Source organism: Calonectris borealis, chromosome 22 (assembly GCF_964195595.1).
Source record: "Calonectris borealis chromosome 22, bCalBor7.hap1.2, whole genome shotgun sequence".
Classification (NCBI taxonomy): Eukaryota; Metazoa; Chordata; class Aves; order Procellariiformes; family Procellariidae; genus Calonectris; species Calonectris borealis.
The window spans coordinates 4,839,513-4,861,061 of record NC_134333.1 but is presented as its reverse complement, the minus strand read 5'-3'; the positions used below and the strand labels follow the sequence as shown (position 1 = coordinate 4,861,061).

The window sequence follows — 21,549 nt, the reverse complement described above, 5'->3', positions numbered from 1 at the left end:
AATAATTTCTTTTTCAATAAACAGACTTCATTGGACTGCGGAGGCTCAGTGCGTGTCGATACCAATGAATCTGGAAATGGTTTTGGTTGCATTTATGCAGCTGTGAAACCAAGACGTTATCTGCAGACGTCCCTTGTGCTAAACTTGGCATGGAGTCGGTGAAAGGCATGCGGTGGACACCATGGCTTTCATTCTGCCCTTCTTGCATTTGACCAACCGCCTTCAGAAAGGCGTTTCTAGTTTGATCCTAATGGGCAGGATCCTGGTACGGGCAGAGTCCTGCGAACGTGCACACGTGCAGTCCCTTCTCCCTGGAAATGCGGAAGAAGGCATAACAAGAAACCTCCCTGAGGTCCTCAAACCCGTAGTGGTGGCATGGACAGTGCAGGTGTGTTTGGAGTCAGATGGTGCATGGGAGCAGCTCTGAGTCCGCACGGCCTGCAGGCTCTTGGGGAAGGGGAAGAGAAGCAATGCCCTGGACAGCTGCTGCTCCAAGCAGACAGTTCTTCGTTCTACCTGGAGGAGCTCAGCGCATCAAATCTTCAGGGAAGGTTCCTCCAGAAGGAGCAAAGCTGTGGCCGTGAGTTGGCCCTGGTGACTTTCATGTATCGTTCCCTTTTGTCATCGGTGCCAACGCACAAAGTCATGGGACAGGATGGAGGGGAGGGGAGTTTTTTATCCACCATATGGTTCGGTTTCATGGGAATGCTTTTTAATCTAATGTCTTGGTTTTCTAACTGGACATCTGAGACATGGGATAGGTTATCTGCCACCAAATTCCTCCAGCACCCTCCTTTCAGGTCATATTTGGCTTCAGGCTGGGGTTACAGGTGCCCAGCTGTCTTGGGGCCCAACATCTCACTTTTCTCACTGTAATGCCCAGGCTGCGATCTCATTGGGAATCCCAACTTTATCGTGCCTCATCACTGTGCTCCCAGTCTGCCTGATTCGTGCCAGTGGGTCTAGAAAGGTGGCCTTTCAGGAGGAGGTGATGAAGAGGAGCAAACACATGTGTTTGGAGAGAGGAGAGGGAAAATATGTTTATTATCCCCCTTTTTGTTCCCAGCCCTGGCTGTTTCGGGCTCATCTGTGAAAAGATATGTAGAAATCCCAGCTAAGCTTAGTCATGATTTCAACCATGGCTTCTCAGTGGCAGGGGAAAATCCTGCCCATTGGCCTCCTGGGGTAGACAGTGCATGCTGCAGAGGACCGGTCTTGACTCCAAGGAGCTTGACCACAACGCCTCTCCATGAATTTTCCCATGGCTCTGCTGGACCTGTTGTTTGGATGCACTGGGCAGGGAGGATGGAGACCATGATTCCAGGACATGTGAGCATGCATTGGGCTAGACCTTTCCCCTCCTGTTCTTTATCCCACTGAGAGCTCCTGGGATGGGAACAGACCCTTCCCTCATTACCCCTCTCGATGTAACACATAAAAAAATTGGAAAAAAGAAATTGGAGGAATTGGGGTTGAAAGCTAGGACATCAAGCTCTTTCCCCAAGGTGTTCCCAGTAGGACATTCATGGCGTGGGGTGTCCAAAAGCCAAGTGAAGATGTGACAGCTCTACCCACCCTGGCAAACCCATTCCCCCACAACCCCCCACCTTCACTGTTTACCTTTGTCCAGGACAGGCCCGAAGATGGCCAAGCTGTCGTCGATGGTGGTGCAGTTCCAGCGGCGGCCCCGGAACTGGTGCTGGCACTCCTGGATACCCAGCTTCACCCCCTCCGCCACGCTGGGCATGATCTCAATGTAGTTGCGGCAGAAGCGGAGCTGCTTGGGGACGAGGCCGGGGATGGAGCCGCAGAGGATGGGCTGGGACCCCAGGGAGCTGTACTGCTGACCTAGTGCAAGGGACCTGCAAGGGACAGAGGACAGCATGAGGGTTGGGAAACCAGCTGGCACTACTGGTCCTGCCCCCGCGACCACCCCAGGGGGAATTTGATGAGCCAAGGTGAACCAATAGTTCAGGAAGACAAAGTACTGAAAAAGAGGGATTTCATAAGAAAACAAGAGACTTCCTACTGAATAGCAGCGATGTGATCTTCACACCTGAAGACACCCTGGTCCTTTGTGGGCACAGAGGGAGGGACTCAGCTGCCTGCATGGAGGCACCTGGAGCCATTCAGTGTACTCCCAAGTATCTGAGACATCCCCGTGGGGCTGGTGGATCTGACAAAGGACCTTCAAGGAGCTGTATCCGGGGGACCAACACCTGGAGGCTGGGGAATACGCTGGGGTGTCTCAGCTGTCAGGACACACTGACGTGAGAGCTTCTGAATTGTGGCCAAGGTGGGAAGTGTCCTGTCCAACGCCAAGTTCATCAGCAGAGGGATCACCATTTACTGGAGAGGGGCTGCTCTGGGGTCAGGCACGTCAATGCCACACGTCCCAGACTGTCTTGAGACCCGTGCAGGTGGTCCCAGCAGAGACTGAACCACCACGGTTCCACCCTGATGGACATCAGCCTCTAGCTGCGGCTGTGGGTTGGGCAGATGTGCTGGTACATGGTGAAGGTGCTGGAGGGCAGATTTGAGAGGACCTTTCCTACTGGTCCAAGGACCTGTCATTTGCCCAGCATGATATATGTGGGTCAAATCGCTTATGTGGCCAGAAATTGTCACTGAAGGGTGAAGACACATATTTGCTCAAAGAAGCTCTGCGATACCTGCTACTACACACAAACAAGGATAGTCCCACAGCTACTGCCTTGCTTAGGATCCAGACCACTCTGCAGTGTCCCTCCAGAACATGTGGTCAAATCTGTGAATGAGCAGCCAATTCTGTAACAGAGCAGATGTGATGAACTCAATTGCTTCCAGTGCAGAAACCTCACAGTCCAGATACTAGCGTAGGCAAATATTAAAGAGCTTTGAGATAGTATGTCTGTATTGCTCTTGTACTAGGGAGTCCACAGTTGGACACAGGACTCGAGATGAGGGGAAGGATCTCCTCTCTCTACCTGCTGGAAAGGCTTTTCCTTGTGCCGCCCTAATGGCACACTGCTGCTTCATGTTCAAATTTTTGTCCACCAGCACCCCCAGGTTTTTTCTGTATGCTGCTCTGTAGCTGATCGGCCCCCAGCCTTTATGGGTGCATGGGGTTGTTTCTCCCCAGGTTATTTCTCCCCACATCCCTTGGTTGAATTGCATGATCTTCCTGTCTGCCCGTCGCCCAGCCTTTAGAGGTCCCTTCGAATGGCAGCTCAATCATCTGGGGTATCAACCACTTCTCCCAGTTTTGTTGTGTTTTTCCCTACCCCACTGCCATCACCTAAAGATTGTACCTGAGCCGATCAATCATTTTATAGTCATTGGTTAATTCAAGCTGGGAGAGACCTCAGGAGGTTTTTAGTCCAACCTCCTGCTCAGAGCAGGGCCAGTTTCCAAGTTAGATTAGGTTTCTCAGGGCTTTGTCCTTCTAGAATTTGAAAACCTCCAAGGACAGAGATGCCACTGCCTTATGGGACCTGTGGTTGACCATCCTTGTCCTGAACTGCTCATCCAGCCTGGAGTCTCAGGCTGGATGCTGAGCTGACATCAGTAATTGGTTAAATTAATTGCACACTAATGATTGTAGGATGTAAAGGGAGTCCCAGGGGACCTGCCCAGGAGAGATGTCTCTGCTGAAGACACTGAACGAGAAGACCTGACTCCCACCCTGGCTGGGAAGTGCATGCCTCTAATCCCTGCCCCAGTGTTGTCTTCCACCACAGCTCCCCGCTCAACCACCTCTTAGACCTGTTTCTCCTGCACCTCTCTGCCCACCTACCCAGCAGTGGGGCAGCTGCCCAAGACTTCAGGACCAGAGCACTGCATACAATGTTTTGATTCCATCTCCCACACCCTTGGATGGGACACACAGAAGAGGGGCCACCAGATATAGTTGGGAGGGAACACGATGCAATGGGCAGTGCACTCGGACTGGTTCCCAGAGCTACTTTGCGCTTCCAGCTCCCACCAAATGCAATCTGATGGGGGGGAGCTCAGCACTGCTGGGAAGACTGGTCAGCTCCAAGCAACAGTTGTGAACAACCTTAACTTCATTCTCCATCCAGCAGGGCCAGCAACGTGGGGAACAGGCAGGAGAGCATGTTGTGTTTCTCCGGACACCCGCTCTCACAGACAGACTCCAGTCTCAGGTGGGTGGCACGCTGAGAGATGTTTTCTCCTGTCTGGGTTTGCACAGTGGTGGAAATGAAGTTCATATTCAGTGTCAGAGTTTTCAAGGATGTGGCTGCAGCGGCAGTTTCTCGCAGCAGTGGTGGTGGAGGGTTGGCCTGGTGTGCTGGCCATGAACTCCACACCATGACACGCATGCAGGATAATTGTGCCATAGCTCACCAGTGTGGAACCTGTCCCAGTTTTTTATCTGGATGAGCAGTTTGATCCCTCAGGGAGCCCACGAAAGCAGCAGTGGCTTTGAGGGAGTAAGCCCTGGGATTTCCCACGAAGTTCTGGGGAACTCCTGGGAGGATCCATCCTCCCATTCAACCACAGACTTGGTCAAATCCCTTCTTTAAACCCCCGAGCCATCTGACAACAGACTTCCCTGCCTGGAAGGCCCGACCGGAGATGTGCAGTCGGTTTTGGTCCATCTGTTTTGAGGTTGGAGTTGCGATTTGCTACGTGAGGAGGCCCCTGGGGAGAGCGGAGGCTGCTCTTGGTTGTACGTGGTCACATACCCAGCTGGTGAAGTTGCTTACCCATGTACAGGAATCCAACTGCTTTTGATGACCCATTCCAAGCTTTCCCACTTTTTCCTTTTCTTCCTCTTTTGCAAGGTCTCCATCATTCCTAAGTGTCTGCTTGTTGATGATTCCTAAGTTTCCTTATGATGATTACTGAGAGCACCTTCTCCCCACTCATCACCTAATTTTCATTTTTGTTCTCACATCAATGAACTTGTGATTTCCCCACTGCTGATCCTTCTTAGATATAAAAATCTTATTCCTCTTGGCCCATCATCTCCATCTACCCAGAAATCCTGGGAAGACACAATGGTCAGGGCGCTGTGGCTAAGGTGCTGCACCTCCGCTTTGACCTCCTGGGTCCCATGGACGGACAATTTCTCTGTATAGTGGCTGAGATGTGGAGATGAAACAAAACCTATTTGAAATCCAGATCTGAGATCCCAGGGGCACATCTTGGCTCTGTGTGGCTCTAACACAGAAGTCACACGAGCTCATGGGGAGGAAGCAAATACATTAGGAGAGGAAGCATCACAGGGTGAATGTGGGATAGATGGAGGACATGGGCAATTTTTAAGCACAAAACACAACTCCAAGGCTGCCAACTTTCCTGTCTTTCTTTCAGTGCTAGTGTCCTTCCTTGCTGCCTGAGCCGACGTTTCTCTAGCTCCCATCACATCAAAGGGAAATTGCCATTTCGTACCCCAGTTCCACTGCCCCCAGCTTTACCCACAGAAGGTGACAGACGCATTTTCCCAGCATCGACTCGCACACTCAAGGGCAGGAGCCATAAAAGCCAGACAGCTCTGCTGGGCTGGGAGACTCCCTGTCATTGCTGCACGTACAAGTGTGAGCGGACAGATGTGCACATAAAGGTAGGCTTTTGTGTGAGTGCAGTGCACAACACAAGGAGCGTGAGTGCCTATGGCAAAGGCACGGGAAATCCCTTTTCTCTTTCCCTGCTTAATCCCTTAAATCTCTCAGGAGTCCCGACACTGCCTGTCAGGCCAGTGACTCCTTTTGTTCCCATCCGATAGTGCTAGACATAGCAGAGCCGTGGATCCAGCAGTCTGGAGTTGACTCTCCGTGGTTCCCATTGGTCTGGGACGAGCTTTTGAAGCGCTGAGAGTAAATGGTCTTGTGCAGATCCTCTTTCTGCACATTGCCGGCGAGTGCATCCTTGCATCCTTGACGAGGTGACTCATGTCTTTGCATTGCCTCAGCGTGGAAGATACTGTGCCCATCCTCTCAACTTCATCTTCCTACAGAGATGGGCAGCAAACACATCTTCTTCTATTTGGGCCACTGATTGGAAGGACACAGGGTATCAAGAGAAATTGGACCTAGTAGTATTTGAAAGGAGCAGGATTTGGCCAGATTAGAACTGTGCCAAAACTATGAAAAGGAGTTTTCAGGATGAACACTAAGAAAGGTTTCTTGCCAGTGAGAGCAAAAGCTGCTAGGATATTTCTTCTTTCCTCTCGGCAGGAGACTGGAAGCTGCGTTGCTCGGAGCTCTCAGGACCGGACTGCATGGTGCACCACGGGCTGCCCATCCCAACTGGGTTTCACCAGCCAGAGACAAACCTTGGTGAACCGCTCCTCCTGTGGAGCGGGGGGATTGAAAGCTTCGCTGGGGGTGATGCCCCGCTTGGCCCTGTCTGGCAAGAAAGCAGCTTCTTGGAAAGAGGTTTCTCCATCCACTGCTGTGTGTGCAAGGCACGGTGAGGGCTGACCCAAAGGGTTTGCTCACGTGTTTTACATTCCAGTTTCATGACAAGAAAAAAAGGGAAGTGAAGTGCCAGGAGGGGACCAGCTTCCTGGGAAACAATCTGGTGTGGTCACCCCTTTCTCTTTCTTCTGCAATCCCATAAACCTGTTGCCATCTTTAATGAATCCTGGGAGCCCAGCTGGATGGACAGGAACCTGGTTTTTTGTCTCAACCCTGGAAAATATAGATATTTGTGAGGAGAGTACTACAACCTCCCATGAGCTCCAAAGTGGGGCAGCATCTGTGCTTGCTGTGACTGCCTGAGGCCAATGTTGCAGCTTTTTACTTGAAATGCAGGGAGAAAATTTCTGGGATGTGCTGCTAAGGGAGTGTTTTCTAGCTCTAAACTCAGCAGCTGAAAGCAGATGAATCTGAAGAGCAATTTTTCTTTTTTCCCACTATATCGAGGACACCACCAGCCCTGTGGCCATCTGGGCAGGAAGCTCTGGGCTGTAGAGCTGTGTGTGTCCAAGGGTGCCTCTTGTGCCATGGAGCTGGATGCTCCCTGCAGTGCAACTCTTCCTTGCCTCTCTTGAGGGATCTCCCACGTGAATGTAGACATGCTGTGGGGATCCTGCAGCCCACTGTGCCATTTCCGTTGACAAAATTGTTAGAAAGAACTTACATTTTCATCCCTGGAGCCCCCAGCACACCTGGAGATCCATGCAGAAATACACGGCTGTGAGCATTGCACAGGGGATGCTGCTGGTCGTGATGACTCCAGTGATGGAGAGAGGTCACAGCAACCACTGTGCCTATGGGACATGTAAGTACCATGTGCTCACGGACTCAGACTTCCTTTGGCTCCCTCCTGCCCTGGAGCCGGAGCAGACCTGGGCAAAGAGCCAGCTCCCTTCAGAGTGCTGGGGGGCCACGACACCGTCACCTTCTCCCTTTGTCTCAGCATCAATTAAATAACAACTACTTTTTCTCAATGCTTTGAGAGCCACGGCTAGCAACACTCCTTGAGGGCTCCAAGGACCTGGTAGAAATGAAGCTTTCTTAAAGCACGATATTTCCTCCCACAGCAACCCAGGTCACTGCAGCATAATGTTACAAGGCAAACGTCCGTTGTGCTTGTGCCCTCTAACGTCTTCTCAATGCCCCATATCGATCCCTGCAATTCTTATAAGGCACTAGGAAAACTATGAATCAGCAGGAGAAAACCAGATCACAGTTCAGATCTCATTTGCCACCCGCTGTCTTGGAGAAAACCTTTCTCTGCCTGGAGGGTTTTTCATTGTACTAGACATATTTGGCATTTTCCAATTCTGGGCCATGTTCTGCTTAAAATGGACAATTGTACAGGCTGGCATCTCACTGTTTTACAGCGCTGAGTGGCCCAGGGGTGATACATTGAAATGCACATTGGGAGCCAGGAGTTTTCATGCTGGCCTTTTCTCTTTATTTAGTGCTGAATGAGCCCTCCCAGCTGCCACGAATTTTGCCCTTTCCCCCTTCCTAGCAGGGACATCATCACACACTTGCTCTTCAGGTAAGTAAAGGGCTGTGCAAAACCACTGCAAGCAGAGGTGCATGATGAATATAAACCTTCCAGCTGGAGACTCAGACCCTGTTCGTTTTGTCATGGTACATTTTGAACTGTCTAGCTCAGCCTGATGCCACGTTCAAGGTGTTTTTACCAAGTGGTAGATGCTCATTGTAAGCTCAGAGATCATCGTGAATCTCACCCCAGCTTTGACAGAGGTGTCTTTATACGCAAACAAGTGCCTCCAGCTGCTAACTCCATTTTCTGTCTGACCTTTGAGGGGGTATTATATCTGGTATAATATTCATATCTTTTAATTCTTGTAATTTGCTGACTGCAGCCCTTTGTGAACAGGGTAAGACACAAATTCTTGGGTTTGTCTGAAGATCAAGAGCAGCAAGAGGGAAATTTTTGCAAGTCAAAGCATGCAATATATATGCACATATGAGCTTGAGAAATGCCAGGTCTTAACTGAATATGGAGATCAGACAAAAAGATGACAGAATTTGAATAAGGAACATTGCAGTTTACTAGGGAACTGGATAACTTTAATGAATCCCATACCTTTGCTCATAAATCACCCACTATTTAATCTCTACTGAACATGTCTTTAGTTTTGAGCTTTTCTGTAGAGTAGGCACTTGTGTCCCTGGTATGAGGTATTGCCGTTATTACAGACTGTCCACCAAACTTTGCAATCATTGGTGGGGTCTACAAAACAGGCAGGAACTTCTTTTAAGGAAAAAAAAAAAGAGGTTCAACTGTCTAAGCATTAGAGGCTGATTCCCCAGAGACAAGGGCGAGTCCCGTGGGCAAGAGCGTGGGTGTAGGGTTTTGCTGTATTACTGCCCTGGAAAGTCTCTATAGACTTTACACACCAGGTGATGTGACCTCTTGAACAAGAGAGGTTTTTTTCCCGTTGGTGTGTTTGAAAATTACTTCATTAAATAGCGTGTATGAATTGCATGGTCTGCACAAAATTCAGCAGCCCACAAGGCCAGATTCTGTCCAATTAAGATTCTCCCTTAATTTAGTCACACCTAAGGGCTACAAACCTTTCTAAAACATTCACAAAGGCAAAAGTTCACCTAGGAATCACTCCCAAAACTGTGGCTGCTTAGAAACAGGCTAAGCATCCCTCTGAGAGCTCTCCCAAAGGGACATCTCAGGGTATTTATATCCCTCTAGGTCCCAGGTAATTTTTATTTATTGTCCGTGCAACCCAGTAGTGCCTCTTCTATGATTTGTCTCCTACCTACAGCTGCAGAGCTCTCTTCCAGCAACCTCTTCTAGGAGGGCTTAATCCTTCCTCTAAGCACCACAGCACAGAGACGTTCCCAGTGGTGGGGCAGTGCCCCATGGGAGGATCTGTTCAATACATTTATCAATGATCTGGACGAGGGGATGGAGTGCACCCTCAGAAAGTTTGCAGACGACACCAAGTTGGGCGGGAGTGTTGATCTGCTGGAGGGTAGGAAGGCTCTGCAGAGGGACCTGGACAGGCTGGATCGATGGGCCCAGGCCAATGTATGAGGTTCAACAAGGCCAAGTGCCGGGTCCTGCACTTGGGCCACAACAACCCCAGGCAACGCTACAGGCTTGGGGAAGGGTGGCTGGAAAGTGCCCAGAGGAAAAGGACCTGGGGGTGCTGGTTGACAGCGGCTGAACATGAGCCGGCAGTGTGCCCAGGTGGCCAAGAAGGCCAACGGCATCCTGGCCTGTATCAGAAGTCGTGTGGCCAGCAGGAGCAGGGAGGTGATCGTGCCCCTGTACTCGGCACTGGTGAGGCCGCACCTCGAATCCTGTGTTCAGTTTTGGGCCCCTCACTACAAGAAGGACATGGAGGTGCTGGAGCGTGTCCAGAGGAGGGCAACGGAGCTGGTGAAGGGCCTGGAGCACAAGTCTGATGGGGAGCGGCTGAGGGAACTGGGGGTGTTCAGCCTGGAGAAGAGGAGGCTGAGGGGAGACCTCATCGCTCTACAACTACCTGAAAGGAGGTTGTAGCGAGGTGGGGGTTGGTCTCTTCTCCTAAGTAACAGCGATAGGACAAGAGGAAACGGCCTCAAGTTGCACCAGGGGAGGTTTAGATTGGACATTAGGAAAAATTTCTTCAGTGAAAGGGTTATCAAGCCTTGGGACAGGCTGTCCGGGGAAGTGGTTGAGTCACCATCCCTGGAGGTATTTAAAAGACCTGTAGATGTGGTGCTTAGGGACGTGGTTTAGTGGTGGACTTGGCAGTGTTAGGTTAACGTTTGGACCTGATGATCTTAAAGGTCTTTTCCAACCTAAATGTTTCTATGACTCAATGATTCTATGATCTTGCAAAGACCAGGGGTGGTCAGCCCGTGTTGTTCAGGGGCACATAGCACCAGCTGGTTAGAAATTTAGCAACTTGCTCCATTCACAGAGAAATCTGATTATTTCCAGAAGAAGACAAGGAGAAAGCACTTAATGATATGAACCTCTGATCAGCATATGAGGGTTGGACAGCATGTACCCTGCCTATAATCCCAGCTGAAGAGAGATGTGCCATTAATGCATGTGCTTTTATTTTGAGATATCAGAATGATGATTTCTCAGGTATTGCTAAAAAATGAATGCTACAAAGAAATGCTAAAGAGAAGGCTGCCTAGGGTCTGAGGAATTGGAGAGAGGGGCTAGTGTTGTTTTATTTTAGCCTCCAATCAACACTGATGTTGAAGTAACTATTGAAACACATTCCAGGCTAAATCTACATTAAGTCAAATGAAAAGCCCCATATCTGCGCACAGGGGAAATTGTTCTTTGTAAACAAAGATTTTTTTCATGTTGGCTGGACACCAAATGGTCTGGTTGTTCTAGAGTGATAATCTCATTTCCCTATGATCTATCACTCAACTGTATCGCAGGTAAGGAGGCAGCAAAGCTCAATAAAGCCATTCTTACAGATGATGGTGCACCACCAAATAACGCCTGGCAATGGGCACTAGTTTAGGGGCCTCTCAAAGTGGGGCAAAGTACAACTATTTCACTAAAGAAGGAATTGCAAGCCCTCTGGCTGCTCTCTGTGAAGCTTGCAGCATGTCAACAAGTTGGTGCCGAAGTCTCCAGCAGTAGATCCACTCGGAATTCACTCCTGGGCTTGCATCCTCCCTATCAACTGTGTTGTTTGGAAATGGTGTCAAAATAATAAAATATATTCTGCAAGAGGTGAAGGGATTGGGTCCTGCTAAGTATGAAGAACTGTCAAATCACGGAGGGGCACCAGCGAAGTGGTGACCGTCATCTGCTGATGTTATGTTCAATGGGAAACTAAAGCTGGGAAATCCTGGGCTGCAGGACACCAGCTCAAGCCCCTGGGATCTGCTGATAGAGACAGAGGAGGAGAAACGAAATCTTCAGTCTGGTCTGGGGTCCTAGGAGCTACTACCAGTGCATAATGGATGGGAAAGAGTGGTTGTAAGCAAGGCTTGTGTCACAAAAATTGCCTCATGGTCACCTGAGATTGGCAGTTCAAGCAGACAAGGAAGGAACAGGACCGGGCAGGCAGCAGCCTCCGAAGAGAGATGGAGCGTGCAATTCCTCTGACCAAAGGTGGGGGTCTGCCTGGCTGCAGGGGCTGAATACCAGGCTTGACTGAAGACATGCAAAGTTTGGGGAGGCAGATTGCCCCGCCCTCCTGAGCTGGTGGATTTGCAGCCGCCGGCAGTGGTCGTGTGGCCATCTGGAAAGTCCTCGCTAAGTTGTTTCCTCCTCAAATCTGTTGGAAAAAGGAAGGAGTGAGGCCCTCCCAAAGACCCTGCATTGAACAGGTCTGGACCACTCCAAGTTGAACGAGTGATCTCAGCTCCACGGCTCGGCTACTGATGCCAATGCCAGGGCCGGCCATGCCAGCCTCCTGGGAGTGGAGGGGCCAATTTCTTCAAGGTCCCTGAGATGGGGGTCCCCAGCTGGTTTCCTAAGGGCTCGACAAGCCTTGTCCCAGATTATTGCTCACTGAGCACCGAAGCAGGGTGGTGAGTCTGGCAGAGGCACTGCAGCAGGAAAATGAACGAAGTGCCGGCGGGTGGATGGATGGCAGAGAAGGCAAGAAGAGGCTTGCCCTGGAGACAGAGTGGCAGAGGCTGGATTACTGTAAACTCTGAGCATTTAATCCCAGGGAGACACGAATGGGAAGGTTAATGGGTGCAGTGATATGGCAAAAAGGGGAAGCCAGAGAAGGAAAAAGCCAGGATGAGGCTCAAGGAAACATCAAGGCGAGTGTTGGAAGGAGGTAGCTGGGGAGCAGCTTGACCTGCTCAGTGTGGGTGGGCCTCGTGAGTGTTTACACTCATGGGAATATTAGCCATCATTTTATGTATTTCTCGCTCTGTGATTTCAACCATTAAAAAAATTGCCAAAGGATGCCCCGTAACAACAGCGCATCCCTCCTAAAGAGGGCCATCCTGTTTGTGTTTTATCTTCTTCCTCCACTCTAACAAAAAAGTCACTATTGTCAGCGGGATGTGGTTTCCCTCATTCCCTTTATAAAGTGCATCCAGATTCTGCAGGTTCAATGAAGCTTAGGGGTGTATAGAGGTGCCGGGGAGATGCATCACTCAAAACCCAAACATTCATTCAGGGCTTATATCATGAGATGGTTTCTTAGCTGAAAGCAGGAGTTACACTAGATAGTGTGGCCAGTTTTTTCAATGTCTAAACCCCAAATGTGTTTTCTTCAATCTCCCACTGACCTACCAAATAATCTGCATCATATTTAGCATCTCAAATACCTGAATTTTGCAGATAATGTCTGCTGCTACCCACATGGTAGGAGGATGCTAATCCCCAAATTCTGTCTGCTGGACTGATTCTCACAGGCAGTCACAGGGTGCTCGCACCAGTACCAGGCTGAGCCCACATGCGTTGAGCAGCAACAGGGTCTTCTTCCACTGAACACATTTGGGTTGGGATGAGTGCATGGCACAGGAGAGATGCCTGGCCGAATCCCACCTCTGCCAAAGAGATGCAAACTTTGGTGTCTGAGGGCCATGTCTCAGTGATGGGACAGGAAATCTGGGGCAGACCAGCAACTTCTAAAGTTGCTTCTGAGCATGCAGGCTTTGGGAACCGAGTGTTTTCCCCACTGAAGACTGGTCTGCTCTACCTATGAGGTTAGGACTCTTGTTCACACTCATGTTCCCTCTCTCAGGCTAAGGAGCCATCTTCGGCAGGAAGAACTGACTTACTGCCACTCCATAATCTCTGTCTAGATCATCTCCAAATCTGGGACTCGACCCTTGGTGAGCACTGGCCTATGTGGCTCCTGGATATGACAAACCGGTCCCCCTGGGTCTGGCCTGAACAAAAGGTGTTGTAGGAGGTCCTGTGCTCTGAAGCTGCTGGAAAAGGCACAGAGGGAGTTCACTGACCTCCTTGATGCACAGCACCCCAGGAAGCCCCACTCTGGCTGGTACAGGAGGAGGCAATGGCCTGCAATCCATCAGAGCAGGTGCAAAGAGTGGTTAAGCTTTCGCTCAAAGATTCAGTGACTTTTGGGGCTGAGAAGGAGAAGAGCAAGTGCAAAAAAAGAAGATGAAGGTGTCCAGCTGCAAGGGGTGTCTTCATCACTGTGGTGAAAATGATTCAGCTCTTCCAGGGTTAAAAACCTCACATTTACTGCTGTTTGTCATCCCGCAACCATTCCTGATCCACAGGTCTCCAAAATCATCAGGTTTCCATGCTAATGTGACCCTGCCCGAGAAGACTGTGACACCTGACTGTGCTGAGCAATGCTCAGTGTAGCTTCTCCAGCACGTTACCAACAAGATCTTCTCTGCTCCACAGGGTCCTAACCTTGCACCACTAAAATGTTTTTTAAACTCTTGATTAAATGATGTGAATTTTTTGGGGGGGCATTTGGTTCCTAGTACAAGGTTCACTCAATATTCCTAACGGTGAAATGGCTGAACATGCCTAGTTTGAACCCAAATCAGTGGTTGCTCTCAACATCAACAAGGCGAACCACTTACTGGGCTATGACAGTGTGGGGTCAGCACATCAAGGGAAGTTATTGTCCACTCTTCTTGGTGTTGATGACACCACATTGGGAACTCTGCATCCAGTTTTAGGTCCACTAGTGAACAGGGATGTATAGAAAGTGGACAGCGTCCAAGAGATGTGACCATGATGGTCAGGGGTTGAGAGGCTGTGGTGTGCCAGGAGAGGTGAAGGGAGCTGGGCTGGTTTAGTGTGCAGGAAAGGAGGCTGAGGGGTGTCCAACAACAGCCTACAACTGCTTGTGGGGCAGTGGCAAATCTGATGGAGCCAAACTCTTCCCAGTGGTACCAGATGATGTAAGAAGGGGCAACAACTAGAAATGGGGCGTGGAAGTTCAAGTTGGCATTAGGAAAAATTCCCTTTCCAAGTGCCCAGCAAAGTGTAGGGGATTCTCCACCCATGGGAGTGTGTGGGGTTCAGCTGGACAAAGCCCCCACTGCCCTGGGGTGGTGCTGGGGATGGCTCTACTCCAGGGGAGGTCGGACTACAGATCCATAAGGGTCCCTTCCCAGCAGCACTTCTGTGACTTGGTGTAACAGGCTCTGATTTTAGGGCAGAAAGGGAAGCATCCGACCCCTCGGTGGCACGACTGTCATCTCTGGCAGTGATGCTGGCAGAGGCTGCATGGGGAGGACAGGACACAGCCTGGGACTGAGGAGGAGGATGACGGGACACAGCTCCTGGAGGAATGGTGAAGGCTGCAAACCCCTGTACCTCAATGGCTATACAGACACAAGCTGGTGAATAACTCTAAAATAATTACAGCATGATCGTGCTTTGGGTCAGCATTTCAGTGACACCTGCCTGTTCCCTGAGCTTGCTGCCAAGGCAAACTAGTAGACTGCATTTTGACAAGTAGAAAACGACCTCAGGTTTACACATGCACAAAAGCTGTTGCTGGTTGGACACAGCAAATTCACACGCTAGGCTATTTGCAGAGACTTGTTCATGTCTTATGCCCTCTGACGGGCTGGAGATGACAACCCTCATCTGCGAGAAGCATCCTTCTTCAGACAGGACCGTGGAAAATTAACACCCAGCTCTGAAATGCGCAGGGTGCTGCAATTAACCTGAGTGTGGCTGAATTTCAGTGTTGCCATTCGTGTGCTGCTTGGTCTGCCTGCCAGGCGTGGTGAAGTCTGTGGGCCCTGGGAGGGATAAGTGCCTTGCAGGGATTGCTACCAGAAGAGTTTAAGTTCTTTGATGTGAAAGATTTTAGGGAAATGCAAATATTGCCAGTACAAACAGGTCCAGACTAAGACCAGAAGTGGCTTCGGCGGGTGAAGGTTCATCTAGGTGATGAGATGGGTGCAAGGGCCAGGACATGCTCAGTGCTATTACCCAGTGTCAGAGTTTCAGAAAACATTGATTTCTTTACCTTTCCTCTTAAGCTGAGTTTGGCTGACACCTAACTGATGGGACCTCCTGTTCTCCCGGTCACTGGGACCAGGTTCACTTCTCCACTTTAAACTCCAGGTGGCTGTAACCCAGACTTCCTGGGTAACTGGCGGAGAAAAGCAGGCACTGATGGGGCACAGTTAATCTAGTCCATGTAGAGTAACTAACTGTGGAGGAGAGGTATCACACTCCAGAAAATCTCCATTAACTCTACAGAGAATTAGGGAAGGACTTCTCAAATTAGGTGAGATGAACCTGCCCTTGAGTCCCAGACAGTGCAATGCACATGGGCGTTACTGGGTGAAGGCCAACTACAGAGAAGAATGACCAAGGGCAGACCTCCAAGTTGCACGCCTATGTATGAACTTGCCACCCATCACCCACATCCCTGCATCCACTCTGTCAGTATTTTGCACAGTTTTTACAGTACGGGTTGCAGCTGGGCTGCAATAAAATAAAACAGGATGTCTCACCTGCCCTCCCTACACAAGACCCAGGTGTTCCCTCTGCCACTGACTCTAGGTTTGGTTTTGCTGATTTAGTGTTCTGACGATTTAGCAAGTCAAATTATTTTTGGCTTTGATCAAAAGAGATGCCAGACCTGACCCAAGTGAATGGGTGGGGGAGTGCTTGGCAGGGAGGACCAGGTGCTGGCGAAGGGAAGAGAGATGGAGCGGTAGGTCTGCCCCCTTCTGAGAGGGGTAAATTGTTAGACTGACTTTGCTGTATAAGGTACCTTCTCCCTAGGTGGAAATCAGCCGAATTTGGCTGAAGAAATGTAAAACCCCTAAAGGACACCTAATCTGAACTTCGTTATCCATCTCTTAGGTACTGCAATTGTATTTGGAACATGGAAAGCTCAGGAATACCTATTGAAAAGGAAAAAAATAGTGAAGGATGCCAAAGGAAAAAGTTCTTCAAGAACGATCTTATTGGTGGTCACCACCTGGCCGTGACTGCCCAGCTGCCTTCTGTGGCACTCGGCTTCCCCCTTGCCATGACAATAGCTCTCTTTTCCCCCGGTACTGAGGCAGGAGGTAGGATGAACTGAGATAGGAAGTGGCCAGCTCCAAGATGAGTCGTCAGCCAGAAACAGGCTCTAAGGCATCCTGACTCCCTGGCACTGACCAAACCCACGGGCAGCAGCCCAGGGACGCTGCTGATACAGCTGGTGCCTGGCTTGCAGCGTTCACGAAAGGACACCCTTTTTGGTATGTCTGTTGGTGTACGAGCATCTACTCAAGACTGCCGTGTGAATGTACCATTGGGGCACGTCAAAGCCTGATCGCAAATGTGACTTCTCTAACAGGAGACGGCTCACGTAACAGCCGTGCAGCACTTTAACGAAGCTGGTGTAGGCTGTGAGTCATAGCCATCTACAATGGTATCTCCATGAGAATGCAAACATCTCCTTTGACATTCAGCAAAGTTAAATAAGACATCCAAGGGGAAAGAGGACAGTGTCATGTTTATGAAATTGGATTACTCAGCTCCCAGGCTCTGAGGGTTGCCTACAGCTTCCCTCCTGGACGTATTAAAGATGGTTTTATACTTCTGTTGTCTTCATTGAGTTCTGGCCAAGTGTGTGCTGTCTTATCCAGTCAAGAGCACACGATGCTGCAGCCATTACTGCAGAAACTGGAGTGTTTTAAGCCTCCTCCTTGTTGTAAATAGGATGTTAAACACGGAAAGGGGACAAAAGAGGAATAGCAGTGAGCTGAGGCAGTGGCTTATGTTGACAGTTTGATTAGTCTATTGGAAAGACTTCTGAGAGATTATTTAGTTACAGTGAGAAGAAGGGGAAGATTAAGACTTTCTGTCCAGCAGAAGAGGGCAAGACAATGGCTGGTGAGTGGGAATTCAGACCAGCAAAATGCAAAGGCACAAGTTTCAAAGAAAAAGACAAATGTCCAACACTTGTTGCAGATTCTCTAACACTGAGTGTCTTCAAATACAGCCTGTGCTTTTCTGAAAAGAACTGTTAGAACCAATACAAATAAATTCCTCACCCTTGGGGTAAAAGGATCAAATTCAGTGGTTGCACTACACAGCCCTGCCTGGCTTTGCAAGGAGGATTTTTTTTCCCCTGTCCTCTGGGTTCATGAAGAGGGAGACCCCATATGGTCTGTGTCTTGCTGTGATTTCTGCCATAATGGTCCTCTGCACATATTGATAGTGGCTGCACCGACAGGCAGCAAAAGGAGGAGGATGTGCTTGGGCAGCGTTAGAGGAGCTTGGATCCAGCTGTAGTGTAAGGGGGGGCTTCTAAGAAATCAATATTCCTTATTTCCTCTCTAAACAAAGGTTAACTCCTCCATCAGCATTCAGTAAGATGCTCTTAAATTATCAAGTGATACACATGGAAAGACATAGGAGTACTGTACGTCACAAGTTTAAGCCAGCTCAGTAATTTGAAATAACATTATGATAACTGCAGACCACACTCGAATCCCAGAGTCCCTAGTGCAGGGGTTGGAGGACGGATACTGGGTTCCCCAAAATGGCTGTGCTGAACACCCTCCCAATGCAGTGGCATGTGATGCTGAAGTATTGCCCTTAAATTCAAAAAGCACTGAGGAAAATCCCCTGTAGATTTTTTTTGGTCCTGCATCCTCTGCTGGATCTGCTCTATTCTTTTCTGATCCAACCAAGCTTTGTAAAGAAATCAGCTTTAAACATTTTTCAAGTGCTCTGCCTGCAGCTCATGTTGCAGAAGCATCCACAGTCTGCAAACACCAGTGAAAACCTGGGAGCTGCTCTCACCACCACAGGGTGACTGGCTAGTTCCTTCCCATGCCCTGCAGTGTCTGCCTTCTCATAACCTTTTTCATAGCCTCAGCTGGGTTTTCTTTGAGTCCTGATGGCTCAAGAGCAGACACAAATTCTGCTACAGGGCCCAGAGCAGTCCTGCATGTCAAACTAGGTCAGTAGCGTCTTCAGCAACTCTAAGTGTAGTGTCCCTGGGCCAAACCTGGATCACTTTACTGATCTATCACAGGCTTCCTGCATACCCTTTGCCTCTCTCAGTTCCCCATCCTTACCGGAGATAATTTGCTCTGGAGACAGCACCCGTAGGCATTTCCAAAACTCTATGTGTGCTACCAGCATGGATCTTGCCCTGCACACCCTGTTTGCACAGCTGCTTTCAAATTTTTCCCAGGTGGGCAGAGCCCTTTGTGTAGGAGATTGACATCTCTTGGATCAGGACTTTGGTTGTCCCTTCTTAGCTCATGTGGACCATTGTGGAGCATAAAGCCAGGAGTACCTGGCTGTGAGTTGCCTTGGTCACCTAAGAGCAGTCCAGGTATCTGTATGTGCTGGAACAACAGCTCGTCACTGACGTTGGTGTAGATCTGAGGAAGATCCATGCTTTTTTTGGATCTCCTGCTGGAGAAGCAGACATTCATTTCTCACAAGAGGATGGAGAGCACTAGGCACCGTGACTAAGAAAGGACTACGGCAAAAATTATGTCCTGGGCAGGAAGTCCTGCAACTTGTACTAAATTCCTGTTGCATTTTTTGGAGTGAGGAGAGTCCTAAGTAATAGAAAATTAATTCCTGATCCTCAGGAATGTTCCTCATTATACAAACACAAACTCTTTCTCTAGTCACACAGAATTACTTAGTAGCCAACATCACTCCAATTCTTCAAAAGCGTGTTGCTTCTTGCAGGGGCCCAGCACCAAAAAACACAAGAGATGGTCTAGATGTGGTTGGAAAACTAAGTTGACCCTCAAAGTGCTGATAATTAAAGAAATAATGAAATTCAGATGCTTGTGTCAAGCACAGAAGGAAGAGACAGAAGGAAGACCAAGATCTTGGCTGGTTGTTAAATGACTTGTGCACAGGAGTTTTAATCACACAGCATAATAAGAAGATAACCCCCTCATTGCCAGCAGCTCTTTTTAGAGGCAGAATTAATGAGTTGTTGGACATTGCAGTGTCGTAAGAAGAGACGAGAATGAGGAGCAAACTGGCAAAAGCAAGAAATACCGAGGCTGGAAGAAGGTGTTTATAAAAACACTTAGACTAGCAGCATTAATTAGTATTAATTTCTCTGTGACAATGAGATATTGTAAGGTTGTACCTGTGTGTAAAGTAGGATTGTCAGATTATAATTGCATTTGGTAAATGGTTTGAAATGACTTCCAAAGAAGAATACTAAAACATCCAGAAAATCCTGAATTAACAGATTAGAAGAAACAACTGGAACAAGTAGTCTGACTGTTATAATGCAATTTAAGAACTTCCCATACCCCCTCAACTTGGGGTCTATGACATATGTCTGGTTAAAACAACAAATAGGAATATTTCTCATATGAAAAGGTGGATGCAGGACAACCTGACTTGGAGCAGGACAACCACCAAACTAGACTAGGTTGGCGATGGTTTTGACAAGCCAAATTTTGTAAACCTCCGAGGATGAAGATCACCCACCTCCACAGGAACCTGTCCTAGGGCTGTGCCACCTCCTTGAGAAAAGAGTGTTTCCCAGTGGTGAACCTGAATCTCTAAGTAAATGTAAATTTGCTGCCTTTCCTTGCCTCCTACTAATTGTCCAGTATTGGACATAATACATTCAATGACATCTCAGCTGTCCTTCCATGGATGCTTCCCATGTTCCTAAGGATTTTGAATATGCACTGTTACAGATTTTTTCTAGGTTAACAGACATTTCTGTTTGGGAGTCCTCTCTGCTCATCCACAGAAGCTTGTAGGACTGCAGAGAAATAGCACTTTTCAGTGCTGTTCTCTAAGTCTACGTTCACACTGCTAAACGCACTTCAAGTGTTTTAGGTTTGTCACATTTCTGCTGGTCATGAACAACCCTCTCTAAGATGCAGCTGGCTCTGCGTTCTCCCATGTGGTGATCCAAATTATGATTGACATTACATCTTGCAAACATGGAAAAAAAAGGGCACACCAATAGCACCAGCTTCAGCTGCTAGATATGGGAAAAAATACCTTCAGCTGTGGAAGGTTATGGAGAAAATCCTCTTGGAAGCCCTGTTCAGGCACATCAAGAACAAGAGGGTGATTGGGAACAGCCAGCATGGATTTACCAAAAGCAAATTGTGCCTGACCAATCGGATAGCTTTCTGTGATGAGATGGCTGGCTTTGTGGTGGGGAGAGAGCGGTGGATGTTATTTACCTCAGCTTTTGCAAGACCTTTGAGATTATCTTCCATAGTATCTCTATGGAAAAACAGATGAAATATGTACTAGACAGATGGATTGAAGGGCGGGTGGACCAATGGGCTGAAAAGCTAGTGGTCAATGGCTCAAAGTCTAACCGGCAGCTAGTTATGATAGGCTGGAGGGCAGGGCAGGTATTCAGAAAGAATATGCTGAACAGGGTGAGAAATCTGTTGATGGGAACCTCACGAACCTCAACAAAAACAAATGCGAAGTCCTGCTTCTGTGGTGGGACAGCCCCATGCAACAGGACAGGTTGGGGGCTGACTTGCTAGAATGCAGATTTTCAGAAAAGGACTAGAGGATCCTGGTGGGCAACAACTTGAACAGGAGTCCCTCGTGTCCATGCAGGAAAAAAGATCAACTGCATCCGGGGGCTGCATAAGCAAGACAGTAATTAGAACATCCGAGGGATGTGATTCTTCCTCTCTATTCAGCACTTGTGAGACCACATGTGGAATCCCATGTCCAGTTTGGGGCTCCCTAGGACATGCAAGACATGGACATACAGGTGGGACTCCAGTGGAGACCACCACGATGGTCAGGAGGCTGCTTTGAGTGGGGCCTCCATATAAGAGACTGACAGATGATCCTTTCAACCTAAATTATTCTATGATACGATGATTCAATGAGCACTGCAAAGCCTGGTATGCTCACCCACTCAAGAGCGTGGCTGTGAAGTTCATAGTGATGTATGCTTTTCTCCAAACTGCAGATATTTAAAAGCTAGTTGTCAAAATTGCAGCTGGTTGTGCTGGTTCCTCCTCCAGACAACAGAGAAGAACAGGCACCTATGGGAGGCTACTTTCCTTTGCACTCCATGAAAAGTACCTGAGACTGGAGGTTGACCCACCTCCATTGGTGGAACTAACCTTTAGGTGTCCCCATTATGGCCATCTCCACCTAAGCTAGTCACTCAGGCTCCCTTCGTAACAAATGGAGAAAAATTTGCGCTTTTAGAACATGATCCGCTGACCTGTTTTA

The 21,549-nt window shown here is 48.8% G+C and overlaps 1 protein-coding gene across 1 annotated transcript in view; it reads right to left on the bottom strand.

The window, feature by feature from the left end:
• Positions 1 to 21,549, bottom strand: part of WNT3 (Wnt family member 3) — a 51,040-nt gene that overhangs the window by 9,645 nt on the left and 19,846 nt on the right. The window contains exon 2 of the mRNA XM_075171163.1: positions 1,621 to 1,862. Within this exon, the coding sequence (XP_075027264.1) occupies positions 1,621 to 1,862 (242 nt within the window). The remainder of the gene's footprint in view (positions 1 to 1,620; positions 1,863 to 21,549) is intronic.